The sequence below is a fragment of the Eschrichtius robustus genome, chromosome 14 (genome assembly GCF_028021215.1).
Source record: "Eschrichtius robustus isolate mEscRob2 chromosome 14, mEscRob2.pri, whole genome shotgun sequence".
NCBI lineage: Eukaryota > Metazoa > Chordata > Mammalia > Artiodactyla > Eschrichtiidae > Eschrichtius > Eschrichtius robustus.
In genome coordinates, this window is record NC_090837.1 from 27103819 (window position 1) to 27131550 (window position 27732).

Genomic DNA, 27732 nt, shown 5'->3' on the forward strand with positions numbered 1-27732 from the left:
TTCATCTCCATTTTATTTGAGCATAAACACTTTTAAGGTTCTGTTTATTAGGTTATAGTTAGTATTCAGGTAGGCACTACTGGTTTTTTTGTTTCTGTTTTAATAGAGGCTATTTCCAGTTTAACAACAGAGTGTTTCAGGTTTCTGAGTGGATTTAGTTTAGCTATGAAATACATTTTCCTACGGTTTAGAAAATTGAAAGTGTGTTTTGCGTAGCTTGCTTTGCTTATAAAATTTTCCAATTCTAGCTTATGTAGCTATATGGTGGCTGGGAGAAAAATCATGAGAAGTAAAAGTTGAAAAACTGAGGCAAGTTGACCCATAGAGAAAACCCTGTTTTTTAGTCAGCAGACATTGCTCATTGCATGTGCTGGTAATGTGGAACTAACGTTGACTTAGCAGTCCCTGTCATGCTCTTGAGGAGCTTCCTGGTTACTGAGACTTTATTTAAAAGGCCAAGTTCATGTCATCTGATACAGACAGTAGCTGTGGGAGGGCGGAGAAAGGATGCGCAGCCTAACCTGAGCATCCCGAGGGGACCCTCACACGTGTGCCACAGAGGCCACACCGTGGGGGACTGGAGGGTACCCCAGGTAGCATGGCCATGCCTCCCCCCACGGCCCCTGTCTGAATATTTAAGGGAACTTTTGGACTTCTGTAATTAGGAGTAGGGGAGAAGGATTAACAGTGATTTTGATTAGCATAGAATTGGACACTGTGGATAAACCTTTGAGTTTTTTCTTACCAATAGTTTAAATCACCTAAGTTCAATTTAGATGGGATCCATAAACGTCATTATGCTGGGAATGGAGTCTCGCCCAGGTGAGAATTGTGTTCCCATGGCACGTAAAGTGCTGATAGCCGTTTGCTTTGTGACCTTTCTCTTGTTTAAGACTCAAATTCAGAGAACTTTTTATCTAAGAATTCTGCTCTTGATCTGAACAGTTGGACTAGGTTCTAAGGTGCTAAGGTTCCTTCAGGCTAAAATATTTTAGTTCTTTCTGATAAGTGAAAGGGGGCAGTGGTGATTATCCTGGAGTCGGAGTTAAGATCACAAGGAGTAAGGTGGGACCACCAGGCATGTGCAGCTGGTCGGGAACGACAGCCAAGTGTGAGTTCTGCGGTGGTGAGGTGAAGAGGCTTGGACAGCAAACCAGGTGGCACACGGGATCTCCTTGTCTGTGGAACAGGTTTAACCCAGGTTTAGGGGAAATGCTTCCCTGTGTCTTGGGCATTTTAATTTTAGCAGGAATTTCAATATATTGAGGCTTACTGTATCCCAAAGCCCAATGCTAGACTCAAGTCATATAATGGAAGTAAACCACGGCCCTAGCTTTTGAGAAGCTCAGTATACTGAACAAATGAAAATAGAATACCATGGGAGCTTAAAAGCAAGGATGGTCAACTAAAGGGTCAGGCAGGGCCTGAAAGGGAAGGTGCTCTATGAACTGGTTCTTTTTTTTTTTTTTTAAACATCTTTATTGGAGTATAATTGCTTTACAATGTTGTGTTAGTTTCTGCTATATAACAGAGTTAATCAGCTATATGTATACATATATCTCCATATCCCCTCCCTCTTGTGTCTCCCTCCTTCCCTCCCTCTCCCACCACTCTAGGTGGTCACAAAGCACCAAGCTGATCTCCCTGTGCTATGTGGCTGCTTCCCACTAGCTATCTATTTTACATTTGGTAGTGTATATATGTCAATGCTACTCTCTCCCTTCGTCCCAGCTTACCCTTCACCCTCCCCATGTCCTCAAGTCCATTCTGTACATCTGCATCTTTATTCCTTTTCTGCCCCTAGGTTCATTAGAACCTTTTTTTTAGATTCCATATATATGTGTTAGCATACGGTATTTGTTTTTCTCTTTCTGACTTCACATAAACTGGTTCTTGAAGGATGAGAACAAGTGTATGAGGTAGAAGAGGTGCTGGGAAAGGCACAGGTGTGGTTCGTGTGAGTGAGGGGCCACGAGCTAGGAAGCTAAGAATGCTGGACTGTGAAGGGCCTCTGTGCTTTGTACATGAGTTTAGCAGTGGGAGCCCTCTAAAGTTTTTAAGAAGAGAACTGTCATGGTCAGTTTTATTTTTTAGAAACTGGTGTGGGCGGGGTGGTGAAAGTCTGGAGTGTGGGGTTAATTAAGGGCTGTTACAGGGGAAGGGATTGTGAGAAGCTGAACTGAGATCTCGTGTGTTGGGAATATAAGGTGGAAGCCGACGACAGCCGTCGCTGGGCAGTTGCCTGTAGGTGAGTGGAGAGCTGTGGCTTCAGGGATGATTGAATGGTGCCTCTGAGAGAATGGAGAGGAGGGATGGGGGGAGGGGGTCGATGGTTTTCAACAGGGAAGCCAGGCGGGGTTCAGCAATCTGATGGGTTTGTTAACGAGAAGAGGGTTGGGGGCCAAATATACAGATTTGGGTCTAAGCTTTGGTGGAATCCGCAGAATGAGCAGAGGCAGAGAAGCTGTGGATGGAGGTGCAGAGGCAGGCGCCGCCGATGGAGAGCCATTGGTGAAGGTGCTGCGAAGCCAGGGATGGAGGGAGAGTCCTCCGTGCTCAGGGCCACCTAGGGGTAAGAAGCGCCGGAAGCACTTTGAGCAGACGGGTACTTAGCCAGTCTTCTTGGAATTGATTCTTTTACCATCTGTTTTGTTTTCCAACTTTTTATTGTGAAATCTTTCATACATACACAAGAGTATGTGTATACATGTATATAATAAGGAAAATCTTCCATATCCATGTTACCCCCTTTAAAAACTAGAACAGGACCTTTGAAACTCTCTCCTGCCAGAAGTTGATTGTATTGCTTCCTTAACAGGAATAAGGTGATTGTAAGCATAGAAGGCATTAAAGCTGAAGTTTAAAGAAAATGTTTTATCTGTGCTTTATATACGCAGCTGAGAATGCTTTTAACCAAAGTAGGAGGGAGATTCATTGTCATTCGATGAGGAGTGTCTTCTCTTCCAGAGCTGGCGAGAGAGGGAGAGGGAGAAGAAGAAGCATGGGTCTGGTGTGCTTGATGGGCTTGGGAAACTGTGTGTGTGCTGGATGCTATTTACAGTCCTGATGAAGGAACAAATTGCGAAACAATTGAGAAACAATGAGTTGTTCCAGTTTTATGTTTCCTATTTCTTTGGGCAGTGGGGTCTAATATGTTAAGTATTTCTGACCTGGCATCATCATGCTTTCATCTCCGCAGTGGGACTAATGTGTAATTTGCAGGGGATTTTGATGAATACACGAGTTTGAGAAAATGGGGAGTGGAGGGCTTTGAATTTGTCAGGGGTGTGGCTGGGAGGTTGATGTCCTGTCATATTTAGGGGTGTCTGTGTGTGTGCCGAATCAGGAAAGGAGCCCCAGGTCACTGTAGCAGTGAAGTGGTGGAGAAAGTGTAAGCTGTCCTCCCTCTTGTCAGGTCTGCACGAGCACCCTCCCCAGCTCCGCCTCGGCTGTCTAGACCAGGCCTCAGTGAGCTCACGGTGAAGGGCTAGCTGGTCAGCACTTTAAGCTTTGTGGGCCCTGTTGTCCCCATCGCAGCCACTCAGCTCCGCCCTCGTACTGTGGAAGCAGCCACAGACAGCCCGTGAGCGCACGGGCCTGGCTGGGTTCTACTCAGACCTTATTTGTAAAGCCAGCTGGTGGGCCGGTGGCCTGCAGGCCATAGTTTGTGGACCCCTTGGCCAGACTTACAGATAGTTTTTGTATAGTGTACTGGAGCTGAGAACGGTCATTACTTTTTTAAGAGTTATATGAAAAGAAGACTATCTGACAAAGGCCATATGTAGCCAGCAAGCCTCAAATGTGTGCTGGCCAGCCCGCTCCTGGCCTTGCTTGTGGGAACCAGCCAGCCCCGCGAGCTGTGGGGAAGCTGGGAAGGGAGCGTTTGAACCCTTGGGCCTCTAAGTCTTCTGATATAGAATCAGAATGTGTAAGCCTGTCTAACGCGAAATCTTTCAGCTTTAAAGGGGGCTAGTCTTTGGCTTTTTCTGCACCCTCCCCTTGCCTGTTCTGACCCTTAGCAGAACTTGACCCCGTCAGCTTCTGTGGGACACATGAATGACACTTGGTGCTCTCATTTGCCTTCCAGTCTCTGTCGCTACTAAGTTTGCAGTCTTTTGAGAGCAGAAACTTGGTTTTAATTCATTGTTTGTCCCCCAAGTTCTTAGCACATAATAAGGCCAGTGGGTACCTGGGTAAATGGATGTCATTAGTGTTAATCCCTACTGAAGCTGTACTAGTGTTCTTACGGTCTGTGGAACTGCTTTTAACTTTTAACTGTATAAACAGTAAAATAACCCTTGGAGGAGTCTGCAGTGGAACCAAGTGTGCTCTTGGTGAAGTATCTGAGATTTGTATAGTGTGACCCAAACTCTCACAGAATCTCCGTGGCCCTTGAGTTAGGATCAGGAGTGTACTTTCAGGGATGGGGGGTGAGGAGCTGATGGGGTGCTTAGTGCCGGTCAGGAACTGTTGTGGGTGTTTCACACACAGCGTTAATTCTCAGACACCTGAGAGACCCACGGGTTGTCCCTGCGGCTGACGAGCTGAGAGGCTGTGAGTGAGGACACTGCCTTGTGCAAATCCAAGTGGAAAGCATTGTACCTCCCAGGATTGCTGTGTCAGATTTACTGTCTGCCAAGACTGCAGGTAGTCCCCGATGGAGGTATAAGTGTCAGCCTTTTCTTTGTTTTGCTGTTCCTGCTCACTCTTTTTTAGATATACTGATAGTAAGCAGTTTGCCCCTTTGTTGTCGGGTTGCTAATAAGTAACAAGGCCTTTGAGGTTTTAAATCACTCTTCTAACCACCAAGGTATCCTGACTACTGTGAAGCTAGTCATTTACATTAAAAAGATGTAAGTTTTGACAAATTACAAAGACTTTTGGAGAGTAGTGTGGCAAAATGTACCGAGGGCCGTGAAAGCATTCCTATTCTTTAATCCAGGAATCTAGGCTTTACAAGAAATACAGTGCAGGGAAATTAAATTCAAAAGAGTGTGTGAAGATGGTAATAGAGAGAAAGAAGAACCATTCAGAAACACAGGGATGCTTCTTTGCAGCAGGCTCACAGAATGAAGCAAGAGCAGTATAGTGGGGAAATGCAGAAAAACTGCCCCTGGCATGTGTACATGGGACTCTTTTTTTTTTTTTTTTTTTTTAATAAATTTATTTATTTATTTTTGGCTGCATTGGGTCTTCGTTGCTGCGCGCAGGCTTTCTCTAGTTGCGGCAAGCGAGATTCTCATTGCGGTGGCTTCTCTTGTTGCGGAGCACAGGCTCTAGGCGCAGACTTCAGTAGTTGTGGCACACGGGCTCAGTAGTTGTGGCTCACGGGCTCAGTAGTTGTGGCTTATGGGCTTAGTTGCTTTGTGACATGTGGGATCTTCCTGGACCAGGGCTCGAACTCTTTTCCCCTGCATTGGCAGGCAGATTCTTAACCACTGCGCCACCAGGGAAGTCCTGTATGTGGGACTCTTAAGAAAGAAAGCCATAAAGTGGGCGGGCAGATGGGAGGGAGGGAGGAGGGAAGGAGAACTGTAGCTACCTTGGGGCAGGAACTGTGGGATTTTTTTCTCTTTTGTTTTCCTTTTTTTTGCTGAATGTTGTAACATGGTAACACTTTTTTAAAAAGAAACTTTTTTTTTTTAGTTAAAGTGCTTCAACTTAGGAGATCATGTTGTTATGTGAAACAACTTTTTAGGTCATTAATTGGGGGAAAAAGAGGGAATGGCCATGATCTACTGGAAGATAAAACAATTGTAGTCCGTGGTTAGGCAGGCATAGGCCCTATCCCAGCGTTCTCCCTCGGGCTGCTCCAGAACCAGCCTTGGTGATGACTCTGCAGGCGTCACCCTCTAAAGAGGTGGAGACTCTGGGTGAAGTTACTCTGGTGTAGATGCTGTGCTTCAAAAAAGTTAAGGGGAGGAAATGCTAACAGCAAAATAGGTTTTCCCAAAACTTCATGTATTCGCAACTTTCCAGAACACTTCTTAGGTGAAGAGAGACCTCTATACTTCTCTTGCAGAAGGGGCATTCCAGGTGGGGTGTTGCTGAAGAGAAGGAACAGTGCTTTTCTTTTTCCTTCTTTTTTTTTTTTTTTTTAAATTAATTAATTAATTTATTTATTTTTGGCTGTGTTGGGTCTTTGTTGCTGTGCACATGGGCTTTCTCTAGTTGCAGCGAGCGGGGGCTACTCTTCGTTGCGGTGCACAGGCTTCTCATTGCAGTGGCTTCGCGGAGCACGGGCTCTAGGTGCACAGGCTCAGTAGTTGTGGCGCATGGACTTAGTTGCTCCACAGCACGTGGGATCTTCCTGGACCAGGGCTCGAACCTGTGTCTCCTGCATTGGCAGGCGGATTCTTAACCACTGTGCCACCAGGGAAGCCCGGGACGGTGCTTTTCTAACCGACTCTAGGTGGTTCCGGGTGTGCGAGCCAGACTCACAGGGGAGCTCCAAGAGCGGGTGGCCAGGGGTGTGATGCTTAGGTGAGAGCTCTTGCGTCTGAGCTTTTCCGTGAAAATTTTCACGTTTTCATTTTGAGGCTCAGATGATGATTCCTGTACAAGATGCAGTATGGGTTGTTTTTTTAAAAAATTATAATGCAAGTATATACTCCCTTTCCTGGTTTTTATATTTTGAGGGGCACAGAGGCCTTTGTCATCTCTCTGGGTGCCCGGGGAAGTGTGCAGGGTGCACGCCCTAGATTAGGACCAGAAGGAAGAGTGTGTGGTGGTTGTGATGGGCCTAAGGAAGGAAGCAGCTGAACTCCCAGGGGATTTAAAAATAATTTCAAAAATTCAGACCAGGTATCTGTATGTGTAAACAAAAGCTTTCTGTGAAACAGAGATATGTGGGAGGGGTGCTATGCACCTAACGTTAATATTCAGGATATTAACTTCGATTGCATTACAAACTACAGAGGATAAAACAGTGTGACAGGACGTTCTTAATGTCTGAGAATATGGAGAGGGAAATAATTTGTTATAGAGTTAATTGGTTTATTTTAAAAGTTTGACAAACACTGGTATAGAGTAAGATTTTTCTCTTAATTTTCTCTCTCTCTGAAGGTATCCGAGCCCACCAATGGGATCTGTATCAGCACCCAGCCTGCCTACAGCAGAAGAAAATCTGGAATATGTACGAACTCTCTATGATTTTCCTGGGAATGATGCCGAAGACCTGCCCTTTAAAAAGGGTGAGATCCTGGTGATAATAGAGAAGCCAGAAGAACAGTGGTGGAGTGCCCGGAACAAGGATGGCCGGGTGGGGATGATTCCCGTCCCTTATGTGGAAAAGCTTGTGAGGTCCTCGCCACATGGAAAGCATGGGAATAGGAATTCCAACAGTTACGGGATCCCAGAACCTGCTCACGCGTATGCTCAGCCTCAGACCACGGCTCCTCTGCCTGCAGTTTCCAGCACTCCTGGGGCAGCGGTCAGCCCTTTGCCATCCACACAGAATGGACCTGTCTTTGCAAAAGCAATTCAGAAAAGAGTGCCCTGTGCTTATGACAAGACCGCCCTGGCATTAGAGGTAAAATCTATTAAGGCTGGTTCTTTGGGTCCTTTGACACTCAGTTTTCGTTTTCTTTGGCTGTGGCTTGCGGGGATCTCAGTTCCGCGACCAGGAATTGAACCCGTGCCCTAGGCAGTGGAAGCACGGAGTCCTAACCACTGAACTGCCAGGGAATTCCCTAAAAATGCAGATTTTTAGAAGAATGGTCCCATATATTTTTGTGTGTTGTTTTTTTACTGATGTATAAATTTATATAAATTACGTAAGTGAGGTGGGCCCTAAATATTATTATATTAGAATATGGGATTTGGTACCACAGTTGCCAGCTCTTTCATTTATTGATAACTTATGAAAATAGTTTGTGAATCACACACTGCAATGTGAGTATCATTATGAGTACGGTTTTATACTCTTCCTTAGTATCATTACATCACATGTGTGTTAGAGAAACTGAGATTAAGTTATTGCTTGTTCCGTGTGTGTTCACCCCGAGGTCACAGTAGGGCAGTGTTGGGAGGCAGCCCAGGTGCATGGCAGGAGGATGAAGTCATGGGGCCTGTTGCTTCAGAGCAGCCTGCCCTCAGGTTCAAAGGGAGCTGTGATTTTTGTGTGTTTTTTTTCACTGGTTATCCTCAGGTTTTTTTGGACCAAGAGTAATACCCAAGTGAACTACACCTGGAGGTTTGGTTCAGAGTCTGAGGTTACTTCTCCCTCTCACGTTGGCTCTGAGGAAAGAGCATCTGAGGCGGGGGCCGGGGCTGGGGAGGACCTGGTGCTTTTATACTTCGCAGTGGAAGAACAGGAAGGGAACCAGAAGAGGCTCCTTCCACAGATGGAGGCCTGGCTGAGTCGGCCTGCTGGCCTTCTCATCCCCACACAGACCTGCCCCTGCACGGTACACACCTCAGCACCGTAAAATAACTTGGGGTGTTCTGGGTTCTAAATACCTTCCAGTTTGCTTAGTGGTTTCAGGCTCTGGGAGCACTTCCACATCTCTGGTCTCCTCATGAGAGTGGGGAGCTAGGATTTAGAGTTGTGTTATGCAGCTGACGGTTGGCACACCAGGGTGAGATCCTGGGGGTCCAGGCTCCCAGTCAGAATTCCAAGCCCCGTAAAGGAAGTCAGGAAGTGAGTTCTTACCTGAGCCAGGATTTAAAGCCTCACTCCCTTTAGGACGCCTGTGTGTTGACTTCTGGCTCTAAGATGTACAGTTTAGAAACCCCTGTCTCCCATGTGTGTTCTTTGGAGTGTGCACAGGGGGTTGTAGAGGGGATCACTCAGAGCTTGGGGAGTGGATACATAGGTGGGTGCCTTAGGGAGGCTGGGGTGAGGAGAAGGAGCCTGGTTCGTGAAGCATATTTGAAGATAACCCATCTTCTCGGCTGTTAACACTGCTTTTCTAGTCTCAGGCCCCGGAGACGGGTCTCCACACCCGAGCCTCCTCGTGACACCAGACCAGCCGTGTCAGCCTCGTGAAAGGCTGCCTTAGGTGATTAGAGTGTTAGTGGACCCAAGAAATAGACCTTTGCCAAATTCCACTTCATGGTATTTCCTGTGCTGTGTGTTTAAATGAGACTTTCAGCTATGCCATAAATAAGTATTTCTGTGAATTATGTTATCTTCTAAAACTGATGCCTGTCGGATCTTGTTAAAAACAGTCCCCTCTTGGGACTGTTGCAATTAGGTTACCAGGAAAAGTATTAAAATTAAAATAAGAAAGGTGAGACAAGTAGGACAAAATGTGCCAGTAATTGAAGCTTCGTTATTCCCCTTGAGATGGTGTTACAAAGTGAGGAAGGTTCAGGTGAACTTTACTTCCTGAGTTAGTTCACAAGGTTTTTTCATAAAACTTGAGTTTTGAAAGAACAGTCCTGCACGTGAAGAGATATTTTAAGAGAGGTCTTTGTTTAGACACTTCGCTCTCTTGCTCACCTCTTTTCAGGAAGCGAGTTGATCCTTGGGATTTGGTTTGAAAGGGGAGCCTCCTGTGCCCTTGGTGGAGCAGGGCTGGAAGGGCTCCTGGGAAGCAGGGGTGTTCTCAGGTGGTGGGGAGTGGCGAAGGCCTTTCCAAAGGTAGATCGTTGGCAGAAGAGAATGTTTGGAGCAAGGGGGCTGTGGTCATTACAAAATAACCTGCAGTCCAAGTTGTGTCCTCTGACACAGCGGCCCGCATTCGAGTCCCAGCTGTTCCTGGTGTGATCTTGGGCACGTTTCTCAAATTCTCTAAGCCTAAAAGGCACCCTGGCTCTGAGAGTTGATGTGTGTTTGTTAATCATCCATTCATGCATCCAACCTGTGAGGGGTGCCTTGTAGGGTCCTCCACCAAAGAGCTTGCCACCTAATGAAAGATTAGAGGCAGAAAGCAGCAGTGTGGTAAGTGATCTGATAGCACAGAGTAGGTGGGAGCAGAGATGGAGGTAGGAGATGGGAATGTGGGTGGGTGTTGGTCCGGGAAGGCTTCCTGCAGGAGGTGACCCTTGAACTGAGTTTTGAAGGATGACTAGAAGTTAGCTGGGTGAAGTGGGAGGAGGCATTCCCGGCAGAAGGAAGAGCTTGCTGGAACAAGAGAACACCACTGTGTAGCTGCAGGTCATTGAGAGTGTTGGGTGTGTTGGGCAAAAGACAAAAGCTTGGACGCGAGCTGTGACCATATCAGCAGAGAGCTAAGCTGAGGAGGTGAACAATTTTCTTGTGGTCTTCACTGAGGCATGAAATCGCTGTTTTCTCACAACTGTTAGAGGTTCTGAAGTTTGCGGGTGGGCAGTTTACCTTTTTATTGATTGATTTTTAAGTAATTTAGAGCACGTGCTTGAGTCTCCCTATAATAATACAAGTCTCCCATACTCATATTCCAGTATACTTTCCTGACTAGAAAAGGGCAGAAATTTGTTAGCACCTTCGGAGTTGTACTTAGCTCTGGGCACGCACAGCCAGGAGTCTGAATGGAGCCTCATGGAGCAGTGCCCTGTGGTGTGGGCTAAGGGAACAGTGGTGAATTGGGGTAGGGGCTGCAGGTGAGGTGTGGAGGGAGTGGGGATGGGTCGATGGAGTCAAGGAGGGCAAGTGGGGTGGTCCTTAGCTCTGTCTTCCTGATGCCTCAGCTCCTACCTCAGCCTCACCATGGACACCTCCAAAAACATTCCCTTCTTCAGCAGAGGTTTCCTGAGTGCCTGGATGTGGCTACAGGAGTGGGGAGTGCAGCGGGGAGCAACGCAGAGGGCCCGTCTTTGTGGAGCCTGGGACACAGTCTCATGACATGGTCTCTGCTCCCACCAGGGAGAAACCAGCCGCCTCATCCCTGTCCTGTACCTGCCTCGCTCAGTGTGGGCCCCTGCAGTTGTCCCTCTTGAGGTTTTTGTTCGTTGGTTTTGGTTTTTTCGGCCTTACCCACCTGTATGCTTCTGGTCTTTTAAAATCCTGATTACATCATGTAGCATGTTGATCACCCCCTCGGTTTCATGTTATCTGCAAATTTCATAAATGCACGATCCAGATCCTTCTCTGCAGCCTCTCCTGATCCATGTCTGATATCTAAAAAAGGACAGTGAGGTTGGTCTGGTGTGACTTGTTCCTGACTGAGCCCATGCTGCCTTCCGGAGACCCCATTTCCCATTCTAAATGCTCATAAACCATCTGTCTGCTAATTGCATCCAGAATTTTGTCCAGGTTTGATCTCAGGCTCACCTTTTGTGTTTCATAGAATTTGCCATCATCCCTGTTAGAACAAAAACCAAGAGACTTGACCCTTCATAAGCCTGCGAGTGTTCTGTGATGTAATTCTCTGTGGCAGATGACCAGCAGTGGACTGGTCCTGTTTACCGGTGTGTTTGGTCAGCACTTGGATATCTGTTCTTATCAGCATGAGGCCATCCTTTCATCTGTGGTGCATGTCTTTTCTGTGAGCTCACCAGCATGCTCAAGAAACCTGCTCTTCACTCCCATTGGGGTCATCTGCGATTGTGTTGTTTACATTTCTTGGGTTGTCTACTCCCCATTTTGAAAACCCCTAGACATTGAGTTGCATCTGGTCTCAATCTTTTGAATTGACCTTCCTAAGACCTATGGTACTACTTCCTTCACTGACTGGCCTAGAATTCCCAGATTTCTGCTTCCACCAGTTGGTTTTGCTTCATTGGTTAGAATTAAGTGTTTGCATTAGCAGTTTCTTCATCGCTGCTTCTACTTACTGAGAGGAAGTTATCTACAAAGCAAATCTAGGTTTTCTCAGTGCTGATTGTGTTCTTCTGCTCTCCGGGATCAGCTGTGAGTTCCTGTGGCTGGAACTCTATGCCCACAGTGATGTCTGGTCTGCATGTGGAGGTCTGTAAGGGTCACGCCTCCCAGCGTGAGGGGGCTGCTCTGTCTCAGCGATTCCCCTCCTCACCAAGGCTTGTCAGAGATGCCCACAAGCTCACACCCACCTTCTTAAGGACTTTCATCAGGGCTGCCGGGCTCCTTCTCCATCCTTGTGTCGTTGACATGTCACTTGTCCTTAACAGCATCCAGTTTTAGGAATTCTGTGCCTAAGGTAACATTTTTTTTCCTAGCATATCATATTCTCATTGGATTGTGAATTAGAGAATATTCTTAAAAGGGTTTTGTTCCTCTTTCTTCCTATGTAAATTGAGTGAGAGTACTGTGAAATTGGGGCCCTAGTGTGGTTCAGACAAGGCCAGTCCCAGCCTGGTCATTAAGCTAACCTCAGTTTTCCATACGTGGTAATAGCTATTGTGTAAGGAGAACCATCAGCTAGGGGCTTCACAGAGAATATTTTAGTTGATCCTCATAGCTGCCCCATCTTATGCACTTAGAACTTGAGGATTGTTTAATTTGTTGACAGTCTCATAGTTGGTATGTGGTAGAGCTAGGACTCAGCCCACACAGTCTTTCTTTAAACAGCTTTATTGAGATAAAATTCACATATCATACAATTTACCCATTTAAAGTATACAACTCAGTGGTCTTTGTCATGTTAAATTATTCATTTTTTTAAAATTGTGATGAAATGTGCATAACAGAATTTGCCCTTTTTAAGTGTACAATTCAGTGGCATTAATTGCATTCACAGTGTTGTGCAGTCATCAGCACTGTTTCCAAAACTTTTTCCTCACCCCAAACTATAACCATTAAGCAGTAACTCCCCACCCTCCTCTCCTGAGGCCCTGGTAATCTCTAGTCTACCTTCTATCTGTATGAATTTGCCTATTCTAGATACCTCATATAGTAAATGGAATCATAAAGTATTTGTCCTTTGGATTGGGCTTATTTCACAGAGCATAATGTTTTAAGGTTCATCCATGTTATAGCGAGTATCTTCATTCTTATTATAGCTAAATAAAATTCCATTGTATGGATAGACCACATTTTGTTTATCCATTCGTTAGGTAATGGTCATTAGAGTTATTTCCACCTTTTGGTTATTGAGGATAGTGTTACGAACATTTATCTACACGTTTTTGTTTGAATACCTGTTTTCAGTTCTCTAGGGCATATGCCTAACAGTGGAATTGCTGGGTAGCTCTTTGTTTAACTTTTGAGGCCAACTAAACTGTTTCCACAGTGGCTGCACCATTTTACAATCCCACAAGCAATCCACAGTTCTCCACATCCTCATCAACACCTGTTATTTTCCTTCTTTTTAAAATTTATAGCCATCCTACTGGCTATAAAGTGGCATCTTGTGGTTTTGATTTGCACTTCTGTAATTACTAATTATGTTAAGTGTCTTTTCCTGTGCCTCTTGGCCATTTTTATATCTTCTTTAGGAAAATGTTCAAGAGCTTTGCCCATTTTTAAATTGGGTTGTTTGGTTTTTGTTATTGAGTTGTAGGAGTTTTTCATATATTTTGGATATTAAACTCTTATCAGAGGTATGATTTTTAAATACTTTTTTCCCGTTCTGTAGGTTGTCTTTGTACTTTCTTGTCAGTGTACTTTAATGCACGTTGTTGATTTTGATGAAGTCCATCTTATCTATTTTATCTTTTGCTGCTTGTGCTTTTGATGTCATATCTGAGAATCCATTGCCAAATTCAGGGTCATGAAGATTTACCCCCATGTTTTCTTCTAAGAGTTTTATGGTTTTAGCTTTTACATTCAGGTCATGTATCCATTTTGAGTTAATTTTTGTATATGGATTGACGTGGGCGTCCAAATTCTTTCTTTGCAAGTAGAAAATCCAGTCGTAGCAGTACCATTTGTTGGAGAAATTGTTCTTTCCCCATTGAATGGACTTGGCACCCTTTTCAAAAATCAGCTGGCCAGGGAATTCCCTGGTGGTCCAGTGGTTAGGACTTTGTGCTTCCATTGCAGGGGGCATGGATTCGATCTCTGGTCGGAGAAGTAAGATCCCACAAGCCGCAAGACATGGCAAAAAATCATAATAATCAGTTGGCCAGAGATGTATGAGTTTATTTATGAACTCTCAGTTCTATTCCATCGATCCATATGTCTGTCTGTGTGCCAAGACCACACTGTTTTGATTTCCATAGCTTTGTGTAGTGGGTTTGAAGTCAGGAAGTATGAGTCCTCCAACTTTGTTCTTCTTTTTCAAGATTGTTTTGGCTATTCAGCATGCCTTGCAGTTCTGTATGAATTTGAGGATCAGCCTTTCCATTTCTGGGGGGGGGGAGCTGTTAGAATTTTGATAGGAATTGTGTTGAATTTGTGGATCACTTTGGGTAGTGTTGACATCTTGAAAATATTGTCTTTCTATCCACGAACACTGGATGGCTTTCCATTTATTTAAGTCTTCTTTAATTTCTTTTAGCAGTGTTTTGTAATTTTTGGTGTACAAGTCTATCACCTTGGTTAAATTTATTCCCAGTTACTTTATTCTTCTAGATGCTATCGTAAATGGAATTGCATTCTGTTTTTTTTTTGGCTGCGCCACGCAGCTTGCAGGATCTCAGTTTCCAACAGGGATTGAATCTGGCACGACAGTGAAAGCGCTGAGTCCTAACCACTGGACCACCAAGGAGTTCCCTGGAATTACATTCTTATTTGCTCACTGCTGGTGTATAGAAACACAACTGATACTGTGTGTTGATCTTGTACCCTGCAAATTGGCTGAGTTTTATTAGCTCTAATAGCTTTCTTCTGGAATCTTTCTATATATAGGATCAGGTCATCTGTGAATGGAGATGGTTTTATTTCCTTCTTTCCATAGCCCACCTTCTCTTGCACCACGGCATGCATACCTTTAACCCCTGACTCATCCTAAAATAAAACCCCTGTGTTTTCATAGGAAGTGTTAACCAGTAAGTAGCCCTCTTGAGCCAAGTTACTACCCTGGAGGATAATGGCAATCTTAAAGAGACTGGGTCTTCAATATTAAAAACCAGTCAATAGGGCTTCCCTCGTGACACAGTGGTTAAGAATCCACCTGCTAATGCAGGGGACACGGGTTTGAGCCCTGGTCCGGGAAGATCCCACATGCCATGGAGCAACGAAGCCTGCATGCCACAACTACTGAGCCTGCACTCTAGAGCCCATGAGCCACAACTACTGAAGCCCGTGCTCCGCAACAAGAGAAGCCACTGCAATGAGAAGGCCGTGCACCACAACGAAGAGTAGCCCCCGCTCACCGCAACTAGGGAAAGCCCACGCACAGCAACCAATACCCAACGCAGCCAAAAATAAATAAATTAAATAACTAAATAAATAAATTCATTAAAAAAAAAAAAAAAAAGCACCAGTCAGTAGCATCCGGTTGTAGGTGAGGGTACGTGAGGCCACTTGATGGCTGCTCAGGGCACATGGACACGGAGGGTTTGATTCAGGTGCAGGTGCCCAGAGCACACGGGGCGGTGTTAGAGCAGGCAAAGGGCCCAGGGAGCTCCGTGAGGGCGGGCGGGCTGTCTGCTTCTTTCTGTCTTGTGTCCTTCCAGGCCTGGCACGTGGATGTTCAGCGTGCGTTAAATGAGTGAATGAATGAAAGCCACAAACGGCAGGATGAAAGCTGCCTGGTGATTGTAGCACGTGGGTTTTTGCTTTGTTTTATATCTTTTTTGGGTTATGGACAGACCCCTTTGAGAATCTGGTGAAAGCTGTGGACTCTTTCTCCAGAAAAACAACATATATTAATGTATTTACATATAGTTCTGCATATACTTTGAGGATCTTTAATATCTGAGACCCATTCCTGTCACCGAAGTTAGGACTTCTGACTCCAGTGTAACCCATTGCGTTCCTGATCTTGTTTTTATGGAGCCTGACTGGGGAAGCAGAAAGCTGCTGTGGCAGCCAATGCTGGGGCCTCCAGGGCTAGGACTGCTCTTTGAATCAGGTGCCAGAAGACAGGCGGCAGAGTAATTTCCAGAGCTGTTCACACTCGGGACAGGTAGGGCTCCAGGAGACCATGGCCACATCAGGAAGTGTCCTCTTGGCATCTCCCTCTTGCTACCCCTCGTGTCAGCCTCACACAGAACGGAGCCTGCTAGTGTGTGCTCCATCTTAGAGTTGAAGCAAACCCTCCCCAGTGCGCTGGCAGTTCTTGTCATGAGGAGGACTGTCACAGGGTGACAGTAAAGGACATAAGGACGTAAGGAACGTCTTCTCCATCTGTTGATTGGGTTGGCCATACCTTCCAGGCTCACAGTGGTCCTTGAGCTGAGTTGGTACCCAACCACTTCAAGATTTATCTGCCTTCCAAAGTGAATGCTGCTTTGGGCTCAGCCCTTCTACCATGAAGCCCGAGGAAGGGCACCGGACCAGCACTGAGAGCTGCCAACTGTGCTGGGCCCTGGGCCCAAGGGGCTGTGTGGTCAAGCCGTGGAAGAAGCCAGTCCACAGCCAGGTCCGTCCCATGTGTGGTGTTCTGGGGCTCGGACCCGTGGAAGGGGCCTTCAACTGAGGTAGAAAACAGCACGAGGAGTGACGGGCTGTGTTTTGACATGTGAGGGCTCCTGCAAGGCCAGAGTGTGGCATTAATGGTCAGGTGGCCATCAGAAGTCTCCCAGCCCTTCTACCTTCCTGGGCTGCACCCAGCCGGGCTCTGCTACTCAGAGTCCCTCAGGCGAAGCCCTCGTCCTCGCCCCTGTGCTCTGCAACGTGGACTCAATACTGCTTTTCTGCCACTCGCTTTTTGCACTGTTTTTATCACCTAACAGACATTTGCTGAGTGTCTGCCACGTCTAGACAGTGGGTTATTTATTGTCTGTCTCAGTGAAGAGGGTAGGAACTGCAGTCGATGTGCAGCACATCCCACTGAACTGATTAGGCAGAATTAGCAGAAGGTATCCTGTGAAGACCGTCAGAGTCAGGAGTGAGTTGGCAGGAGTGCGGGTGGGATGTTCTGGCACCTTCCTCTGCATTCTCCCGTGGTCTTCCTCGCTGCTTGGGACCCTTCACAGTGACGTATCAGACTTCGAGTCTCCAGGCCTTCCCCTCATCTCCTCTCTCTAACAGGCATCCTTCCCATCCCCTGTCAGTTTTGAGAGGACCCTTGTTACTGACAGGGTTGAAAACCCACTTTAGTACAGTGCTTCTCCATGCTGGTTCCAGTTCTCCCCGGAACCAGCCAGAGGACAGTGACAGCTGGTCGGGGGCATGGTCGTGGGGTGAGGGCTGGGTCTACTCAGGAATCTCTACGCCAATAGCAGCTACTGTTTACTTCGCTGAGTGTTGTGGTTAACACTTCCATTTAGTACTTCCTTTAATTATTGCAAGAACCTTCCAAAGTCAAAAGGAAACGGAGACTTGGACAACTTGAACAGTTTGTCACAGTAATGTAGCCCTAAAAGTGGCAGAACCAGGACATCGGTCCAGCCCTGCCCCACTCCAAAGGTCATAGCGTGAGTCACCGCATGGTGCCACCCTAAGCCTGCTTTAAGCAGAGACTGCTTACCTCCCGCTGTTGTAGATCTTAGATCTTAGTTTCAGGTGTGTCCTGAGTACACAGTACAGAATCCAGCCCATCTCCAGTGGCGGCCGCCCAGAGCCCTTCCTGCTCTCAGTGGTGGCGTGTGCAGCTTTATAAGGCCGTTTATGGGAGCTGGGATTGTCCTTAAGGTGTGTTTGACTTTGGTCAGGGTTGCTTATCTTCCTTCAGTTGTGGAAGCAGAGCAGAGATCCAAGGTTTCTTAGGACCAGCTTGGCGGTGCTGAGCAGTAGCCTGGAACATGGTTTTTAACATCTTAGGCTGTGCAGTCGTGTGGTCACACTTCCAGTACATCACGTCCCTGTATCTGTCATACAGCCCATCTCTGGGGAAGACCTTGGCAGGTTTGAGAAACTGAAAGGAAGCCATGGTGATTGGGGTGAGGGTCAGAGATAGGAAGAGTCAGGGACCAGAGGAGGCAGAGCCTTGGAGACAGGAGTTTGGATGTTGCTGTTGTGCAAATAAATGGTGTTGGGGGTTCAAAGGCAGAGCAGTGACCTAATTATCTTTATGTTTTCAAAAGGTCTGTTTCTACTGTCCTTAGGCCCTTGTGCCTGTTACTTCTGTCCTCAGAACCTTGTTGCTTACTCGGCCATCTGTCTGTAGCACTTGCGGACAGCAGCCTGTCGTTCTTTCTCTTTTCCCTGGTTCTGCAGACTTCCCTGGAAAGTTTACAAGAGCCCTGCGACATGGAGTGCGAAATGAGCGAAACCAGCCTCCTCCTTCTGAGAGTGCTGTGTGGGGGTTGGGGACGAGGGGGAGCAGAATGGAGCCCCCATGGGGCAGAGGGGCAGCGGAGCAAGAGGGAGGTGAAGTCTCCTGCTTCAGGTGCCTCAGGGCATCAGCGAGAGGGGACTGGCCCAGGGCCATTGACCTGGGCCCCAGGAGTTCCTTGGTGGTAGGTGGGGACCAGGCTGGGGGAGAGGAGGGGTTGGGAGCTGGGCTGAATGGCGAGGGTGGCAGGGGATGGAAGGTGGCTGGGCTGGTAGAGCCAGGCAGTTGGGGGTGGGGGTGGGGCACCTGGAGGAGGGGGCATTAGCAAGAGGTCTCAGTGTGTTCCTAGCCCCCAGACTGGAGGAATAAGCTCAACCAGGATGTGGGAGAGGGCTGCTGGGGCCAGGTTTTCAGGAAGGTGAGATTTTTTTCTGGCACATTTATCAAATATCAGCTAAGGCAGGCTAAGATTACAAACTTCAGGCAAAATATATGCACTCTGGGCATCCAGAGTCCAGGTGAAGATAGAAAAGCATAGATAAAAGACAGAATTCCCAAAGTATTTTTTGTAGGATGTCAAATGAGTGGAGCAAACAAAAACTTCAGTCTTGGGGAGAAGCCGTTGATCCTGACATCTGCCAAGAGCACCCATCAGCCAAAACTGCATATATTTGTTTCTTTTTAGTCTCAGCTATTCTGGCCTTAGTCTTTTTTTTTTTAAACGTCATTGTCAGAGTCTTATCTGGCTCTGAGTGCAGGCCTACCTACAGACTGCCCAGGGACCCTCAGGCCATCATCCCTTTGCACCGCAGCGTCCACCTGGGTGTTAGCTCACCTGGTCCCTCTCCCCTTTGCTCACCGCATCTTCTTTACAGGCACGCACCCACACACCCTCTTATTTGTCCTTGCCTTTTCTTTCTTGCTTTCTTTGGAAAAATTTTTAATTAATTTATTTTTGGCTGCATCGGGTCTTCGTTGCTGCGCGCGGGCTTTCTCTAGTTGTGGCGAGAGGGGGCTACTCTTCATTGCGGTGCGCGGGCTTCTCATTGCAGTGGCTTCTCTTGTTGCGGAGCACAGGCTCTAGGCGCACGGCTTCAGTAATTGTGGCACGCGGGCTCAGTAGTTGTGGCACGCGGGCTTAGTTGCTCTGCAGCATGTGGGATCTTCCCAGACCAGGACTGGAACCCGTGTCGCCTGCATTGGCAGGCGGATTCTTAACCACTGTGCCACCAGGGAAGTCTCATGTCCTTGCCTTTTCTTATACTTATTTCAGTACATTGATTATATTGTATTTTCCGTAAGTCATTTTGTAATGGTGCCAGTAGTTTTATATCCATGAATTTTCATTTCTTTCCTATTTCATTATTTTAAAAATAAAGACAGGCAGTCATTTTCTTAGCTGAAAAGGAAATAAGGAAAGAACATGCTCTCATATGTTGGAGAGAGAGCATGCCAGTGAGGCTCCCCACATCGGTGGCCTTGTTGTGCTCCAGGCACGAGACAGCTGGTTCCTGCAGTGAAGACTTGAGGAGGCCAAGGGTCTGGGGGAGGTAGGGGTAGGGGTGGCTGCAGGGCCTGGGTTTGTAGTATCCCAGCAGCTACTGCCTGCAGAGGATTCTCTCTGCTCACCTAGGCCCCATCTTAATTTTTGTGTTAAATGAGTTTCATCTCATGTCTTAAGTTTGTGCTTAAATATTTTTTTTAATGGAATAAGATTGGACACAAGTCCTGACTGCAGATCCCCATTGACTTCAGCTCCCTTTGATCTTCAGCTTTGTGATTTCTGCACAGTCTCCACTGCAGCTCCAGGTTCCATCTGCAGTGGAACTTTCCTTGGATCCAATCTGGCAGTTGTCTTCACTAGAGATAGCAATGTGGTCATAATCAGAGTTTTCCTCTTTTATGACTTCTGTACGGTAGGAAAAGAATATACAAATTATAAAGCTAAATCTTTGGTACACTTCAAAGAATATGAATTTATTCTTAATTATCAGAAACGTTGGTGTGATATCCTAGTTATGAATAAGAAAGACATTTCTCTTTCTGCCACCTATGAATAAAAACATTGTTACTTGGAGAAAGGGAACAATACTTGAACTCTAAGCACTAATCTTAAAACAGTCTGTATTTTATTTTTATTTATTTTTTTAATAAATTTATTTATTTATTTATTTTTGGCTGTGTTGGGTCTTCGTTGCTGCACATAGGCTTTCTCTAGTTGCGGCGAGCAGGGTCTACTCTTCTCTGCGGTGCACAGGCTTCTCACTGTGGTGGCTCCTCTTGTTGCGGAGCACGGTCTCTAGAGCACAGGCTCAGTAGTTGTGGCGCACAGGCTTCATTGTTCCACGGCATGTGGGATCTTCCCGGACCAGGGCTCGAACCCGTGTCCCGTGCATTGGCAGGCGGATTCTTAACCACTGTGCCACCAGGGAAGCCCAAATAGTCTGTATTTTAGAAGTCTCCTAAAGACATTTTAAAACTTAACTCTTATATTAAATTAGTTTATTCTTTCCCCCAAATTTTTATTTCCTTTTAAGGCAAAACAAGAGAAAACATGTCTTTTCAGTTGTAATTTTTTTTTTCCACTGAAGTAACAAGTCTTAAAATAGAATTACCAGTTGTTAACCTTCAAATTTTAATTGTTCCACCAACTTAGGTGTTAAAGTTGAGTGATGACATAAGTTTGAAAATAAATATAATAATTTAATTTATAAATACGTGTAGTTAGCTTTTTACACCTTGTTTTTCTCATATACATATCTAGTACTTGGCTACAAAAATCTGAATACTATAGTGCATTTATTTTTGTCTTGCAACTTTTCATTATATAAAATCTAATTCTTAATTACTGTACTAACTCTACAAGCCGTCTTACAGTAAAGTTGAATTTGTAGTTTTCCTAAATAAGAGGAGTTTGAGTCAGAATTTAGACTGGGAACTTAGGGACCCTCCCCCTCATTTTTTTAAATTTAAACTGAATTTATACTGTGTTCTAACCAGGGCGCCTCAGGGGATAACACTCTTTTCCGTTGTCATTTTGGCAAGTACTCCCGAGTAAGCCGGTCTCCACAAGGCGAGAGGTTCCATTTGGTAAAAGCGCTGTTGTCCATGTAAGTGTTGTGACTGCAGTAGGTTTGGGGAATTAAGCAGTTGGTGTGCTGGTTCGAGCATCCCGGTGAGCAAGTGGGGTGATGAAGTCAGCAGCGCAGGGTGTGGGGGAGACCTCAGGGCAGGGATGCGACGTTAGGGCAGAGAGTGGCTGGGGAGCCAAGGGGTTCCTCGTACAGCTGGGCTGTGCTACCCTGGCCCCCCTGCTCCAGCCTACCTTACAGGAGGGTGGAGTGTGTGGAGGATCAAGGGTGAGCCCTGCAGCAAGAACCCTCTGAAAAGGCGGCCACACAGCCAAGTTGCTGACTCGCAGCGTCTGCTGAATCGAACTCGCCCCCGCAGCAGCTGCTGACAGTGCGTTTCCTTCTCTGTCCCCAGCTCTTCCCCAGCTCTTCCCCAGCCTGAGCCTTCGATTTCGTGCACAAGTCAGGATGAAGTCACCACCTGGACAGACTGGGTGGGCACGGGCACAGTGTTCAGTCCTCTGTTTCGCACCGGCGTCACCTAATAAGCACCGCGTCTCCCACCCCCGTGAGCCGAGTGATGTCCTGGTGCTTCCATACAAATGGCTCATCTCGTGTGGACCAGGAGCCATCTTAGAGCCTGGAGTTTGGTTTTAAGAGTGCAGTAGCCGGCCCTGTAACCTGAACGCCTGGGAACCAGGAAGGGCAAGTGTGGCTCTGCCTGGGGCCCCGGGCACCTCCGGGCCCCTTGGTCACTCCAGGCCAGCAGTCAGCTCTCTAGCCCAGCAGCTTTAGCAGAAGATGCCTTTTCCCAAATGAAATACTGCATGGAACCCCATAGATGTCAGATTAAAAGTTTTTTAATATAAAGGTGTTTTGTAAATTGAGATTTACAAGAATTAAGAAGGCAGTTGGTGGGGGGGTTGACTTTTACAATGGGCAGAAAACATTGGAAATAACGTGAATGGTAGATACTATCTTGTGTTAACCCCCCTCACCAGCTCACTTCTGAGTGTACTTTGTTGCGCGTGGTGAGCGGTGTGTTTTGCCCTTTACCTTGCAATTCTCGGGGGCCTTCCATCAGACACGTGGGACAGAAGCTTCGTTCCAAGGAAGGCACGTGAGCAGCAGCCAGGGCAGCACAGAGTAATGGGGCAGGAACGTGCTTGACTGCTTCTGATTATAACTTTTATAAAATACACGTTTACAAGATTGAAGTCCCAATCTGACATCTGTTGGGAGTTTAAAGCACCTCCTCAGAGCTCAGGGTCTGCAGACAATTTGAAAACCACACCCAAGTCAAAATTGCTGCCTCCCCTTGATGAGCAAAAGCAGCCCCTGGCTGGTGCCTGTCCTCTGGCCATAGGTAGAATTCCTACCACCCTGAAGCTGAAGGTTGGTCTGAAAAGGTTCTCGGAGCTGGGCTTCCTTCCCCCGAGACTGGCCCGCTGGGAGACGCTGCTGCGGGGGAGGCAGCGGACAGGGTGTTCTTGGCGGCGGCAGCTCCTTCCCGTGAAATAGGGTGGAGATGGCTTTGTTTCTTTTAATGCACTTTTTGTGTGAGTTGAACTGTTCTCAGAGTCAGGTGTTCATTCTGTGCTGTTGGAGTTAGTAGCCAATCTGGGGGGAAAAGGCTGCCTCAGAGCACGTTCTCACGGCTGAGCAGAAGCACCCTGGGCTCGTTGGTAGCACCTCGTGTCTTTGGCACGGCCTGATATTATTTGTCTTTGGCACGGCCTGATATTATTTATTTTATTTTTGTCTGCATTGGGTCTTCGTTGCTGCGCGCAGGCTTTCTCTAGTTGCGGCAAGCAGGGGCTACTTTTCATTGTGGTGTGCGGGCTTCTGGTTGTGGTGGCTTCTCGTTGCAGAGCACGGGCTCTAGGCACACGGGCTTCAGTAGTTGCAGTGTGCAGGCTCAGTAGTTGTGGTGCACGGGCTACAGAGCTCAGGCTCAGTAATTGTGGCACATGGGCTTAGTTGCTCCATGGCATGTGGGATCTTCCCGGACCAGGGCTGGAACCCATGTCCCCTGCATTGGCAGGCAGATTCTTTTTTTTTTTTTTTTTAATAAATTTATTTTATTTATTTTTGGCTGCGTTGGGTCTTCCTTGTGGTGTGCAGGCTTCTTATCGCGGTGGCTTCTCTTGTTGCGGAACACGGGCTCTAGGCGCGCGGGCTTCAGTAGTTGTGGCTCATGGGCTCTAGAGCACAGGCTCAGTAGTTGTGGCGCACGGGCTTAGTTGCTCCACAGCCTGTGGGATCTTCCTGGACCAGGGCTCGAACCCGTGTCCCCTGCATTGGCAGGCAGATTCTTAACCACTGCACCACCAGGGAAGCCCACAGCCTGATTTTAGGTCTAAGCACTGAGAAAAATGAGAGTCCTAAGAACAAAATGTGTCGGTTCTTTTCAGTGGAATAGCATGTGTGATTTAGTTTTCAGAGAAAACACTGACTTCGTCTTCTTTCTCCCCCTTACAGGTGGGTGACATCGTGAAAGTCACAAGGATGAACATAAACGGCCAGTGGGAAGGCGAGGTGAACGGGCGCAAAGGGCTGTTCCCCTTCACACACGTCAAAATCATCGACCCTCAGAACCCGGATGAAAATGAGTGATGCTGCTGCCCTGTGCCTGCTGCTTCATCGTCCTGCCCCACACGCCTCCTTCAAGTGGGGAAGCGTCCTCTCGGGCAGGTCACACGCGCTGCCAACGTCCAGCTTCTGCAGCGGGCAGCCTCCCACACATTGGAATGCTCACAGTGGCTGCCCCGGCATTTGTATCATAGTCGTGTTGTCAAAGAGTAGCTGATTTTAGAGTTCTTTGGATCATAAACTGGAAACACTGGTGGAGGCACACAGGTGAGAGGAGGTGCCGAGGACAGGGCTCCCTTCCGGCCAGCACCCCGCCTGTCCCTGGGCTGACCCAGGGTCCCAGGGGAGCTCGGGCCCACAGCGAGGCCTTGCCACCGGGAGCCATGGGTGGTGCCGTCGCCGGCGTGGTTTTCCGTGAAGAGCAGAGGAAGTGGACCCTTCAGAAGAGGGAATTCTGCCCTAAACTTCCCACGTCAGGCTTTGCTTTTTTTTTTTTTCCCCCTCTCGTTTGGTTTGGTTTTAGAAGACTTAATTAATTAGACTTGTGTGTTCTGAACAGGTTTTTAAGTAGCAGGTTAGCTTTTGTGATGAGACGAGGGATGGCACGTGCCTCTGAAGCTGCTGTCACCGCAGGAGCACAAGAAAAAGAGCCCTGAGGCAGAGGCCTGTAAATGTCTTGGTTGCCAGTGGTACCTTGTGTTGCCAGATAGCAAACAACCACCACCACCACCACCCAGCAGTTGTGGGCTTCCAAGCTGCGTGCACAGCCTCTTGGACGACGTTGTCCCCGCAGGCGTCAGAGCCAGGGGCGGGAGGGTGATGTGATTCACCTTGTTTGCTGGCTTCCTGTCCAGGCTTTCAGTGAATGCACCCCTTGAAAGTATAGGACCCAAGTTTCCTTAAAAAGTCGTTGAATTCACTAAGAAATCTTTAAATTCCACTTACTGAGGCCCAGTTCTCCCTGCCCCAGCAAGCTCCCCAGGCTGCCCAAGAGAGATGGTGCTGCTAATGCTGGTTCCATGGTTCTTGTGTCCACACTGCTCTCCAGCAAGAAAGTGTAGGCTCTGGGCCTTGGTTGATGCATTTGATGTCTAATGAAATGCATCGTTAACCATTACTGATTTGATGTTAAGGTTTCCCTGTTGGCTAAAAGAGGCCTGTTCATACAAGTCAGCTGGTACCAGCGTGTGACCGATCCCACGTCTATAGCACACGGCCGACTAGAATTCTGGAACCTTTGTGTAGTTCGGTGTGCCTGCCCTTCTGGACCCTGCTGAAGACAGGCCTCAGCTGAGAATGCGTCCAGCAGCCCTGGGGGTGTGGTCTCAGCCTGATAAGTAACTGTCCTCCCTGAGCATCTGCTGTAGCCTTGGCCCTGGCTCGCAGGGGTCTTGGGTTTTGAGGTTTCGAGCAGTTATTCTGGTCAGAACCAGCAAGGCCACCATGTTTCAATTTCTCTTTAATCAAATGTTCCATCAGGTAGGTAACCATCATATTAAAAGACTCTTGAGGGTGCTCACATAGCCCTGTCTCTCTATGGTTTTCTTGGAAAAGGCTTCTTTGTGGGCTCTTCCTGATCAGTGAGAGCTGTGACCACCTTGCTCCCAAGGTGCCTGTGTTGCAGTCACCTCTTGTTCTGGGTCCAGGCCCAGCCTAGCCCCACGGCAAGTGGCACGTGTGTGGCTGGGCCCCTGCCCTCTACCTGGGGATGATGCCTGCCTTGTGGCCTGTAACCCAGTACCCGAGGGGGTCTCTCACAGAAGGGGGGGACGTGTGCCTTGTCCAAAGAGCACACACCCTAAGGCCTTGTTAAACCACATTTAGCCGAGAGGCTGGGCACCTTTGGATGGCAGTAGTTGGCTCAAGTATAAGAAGTATTATGGCCTTTTGGAAAGCAAGGTTTCCTTCCAGCCATGTTTGCTGACCAGTACACAGCGCGACCCACCTCATGGGGATCACTTCAGAATCAGAACACCCTGCAAACCTAGGTTTACTTCAGAAGGCATCTGTTCAGTCGGTCAGCCCAGGTGCATGTCTCCAGGGCCGCCCCAGAGATTCGGAGCCCCAAATAAGGTGAACCTTGAGCTCTGAACTGGAGATGTGTGCCGAAAGTAGTACCTTTTTGAATTAGAACCTTATTAGTTTTTTAATCAGCCAGGGTAATTCTTTTTTTTCACACTAAATATACAAGAAACAGCCCACTGCCTTGGCTTTGGGCCTGGGCTCCCCAGGGGTCTGGGAAGACTCTGCTTCAGAAAGCAACTCAAATCTTCCAGAGGCATGGGCTTCCCTCCTGGGCAGGCTTCCTCTTAGGACTGTCCATTATTGCTATTTGCTCTGCTCTACTGTGTGTCACTTAAGAAAATGTGTGGATGTTAAAGTAGCTCACTGGGGAAGAGAACAAATTATGTGCTAAAGGAATTGACAGTTTGATTAAAAATTTACTTATCCTGGAAAGTGAGTTGTCCCTGTCACCTCTGCCCGCTGTTGCTGCCCGGGGACACAGCTAATGAAGAGGAGGACATGTGGATGGACTGCCCTTCGACGACTTTGTCACCCAGATAGGACCCCTTCTCTGCTCACGGTCAGGAACCTGAGGAGAGAGGGCCAGCTGCTCCCTCCTGAGCCCGAGCATCTGGCCTGTGCTGACTCCCTTCTCCAGCTGTTTACACACAAGGCGGGCCGGGACCGGCGGCCACTGCTCTTGTAAAGTTTGCTCAGAGGAATATGAACATTTTATTTTTGAAAAGGGATGGTGTTTTTGTGCCAGGTGTTTATAATTTAATCCTTTAATAATATTATGTTCATTAACCTCTTAAAATGAGTGAATCCTGATTGTTTTCACACCGAACCCGAGACACCACCGAGCTCGCCCTCAGCCTCCACCCTCTGGGACCGGAGGCCTGTGTCCCTGTGGCTGCAGCCAGTGGCCCCGAGCTGGGCGTGTGCTCTCACGGAGTGGAAGGACAGTCCTCTGAGACAGGGTCGTGGTCTCTGCAGGAGGAACAGTGGCCTTGCTTCTTGACGGTCTTCACTGTGTGTTTTTAAATGACAACAACACAACACAAAACTCTTTTGACCTGTAACTTAAAGATCATAAACTTCAGGCAATAATATTTTATGTGTAAGCTTTTAAAATTATTTTTGGGGATCATAGCTTGTTTTATTTTGTGCTATAAAATTAACAGTATTAAATGACTTATATTCTTAGAATACATGGAGTGTCTTTTCTTAACAGATCAGTGCCTTTTTATTTTTGTATTCGATTTTACGTTACTGGTCCCGGCATCAGACCCTTGTTTCCATGGCCTGTTTGTACATTGTCTCAATAAAACTTGCATCAGCCGGCGGTGGCAGCAGCTTTCGTGTTTCGGTGTCTCCTCAGTGCTGCCTTGGAGGCCCTCGCCCCCCCCAACCCCCCAGCAGTTAAGCACCTGCTGGGACACCTGTGAAGCAGTGGCCAGCTGGTGCTTCTGCAAGTCGCCCTGCCCAGCCCTGCTGCTGTGGACTGAGTGGAGGGGAGGGGCTTGGCACCGGTACCACTCACACCCTGGCCTCCCAGGGGCGGGGTGGCAGTTCCAGGCCCGGCATCCTCCAGGGAACTTGGGTGTCCTCCCTCTAATGGGCGCCTTGTCTGAAGCATGAGTTTCGGAGCAGCCTCGTCCCTGGTCAGGGCATGAGACCCACCTGCCTTTCTTAAATCCTCTGCTCCTGTCTGTGGCCCTCCTGACAGGCTCCGGGACCTTCAGCTAGAGATGTTGGGGGGCCCGCTGATTTCCCTGCCGCCCCCCAGCCAGAGCTGTTCCCGCACCTATTTGTGTGCTGAGAGAGGTCCAAGTGTCGTCGTGGTAAAACCTCCAGGAAGGTGCAACCTGCATCATCGCGAGCTGTGTTGCTGGAAAGCTTGGGAGATTCCAAACGGTCCACTAGTCCTGGAAGAAGGAAGGCCTCAGAGACACCTT

At 47.6% G+C, this 27732-nt stretch overlaps 1 protein-coding gene across 1 annotated transcript in view; it reads left to right on the forward strand.

The window, feature by feature from the left end:
- The window catches only part of CRKL (CRK like proto-oncogene, adaptor protein), a 30930-nt gene extending 3816 nt beyond the window's left edge, over positions 1–27114 (forward strand). The window contains exons 2-3 of the mRNA XM_068563136.1: positions 7066–7531; positions 23660–27114. Coding sequence (XP_068419237.1) covers positions 7066–7531; positions 23660–23794 — 601 coding nt within the window. The 3' untranslated portion in view covers positions 23795–27114. The remainder of the gene's footprint in view (positions 1–7065; positions 7532–23659) is intronic.
- Positions 27115–27732: the final 618 nt, after the last annotated feature.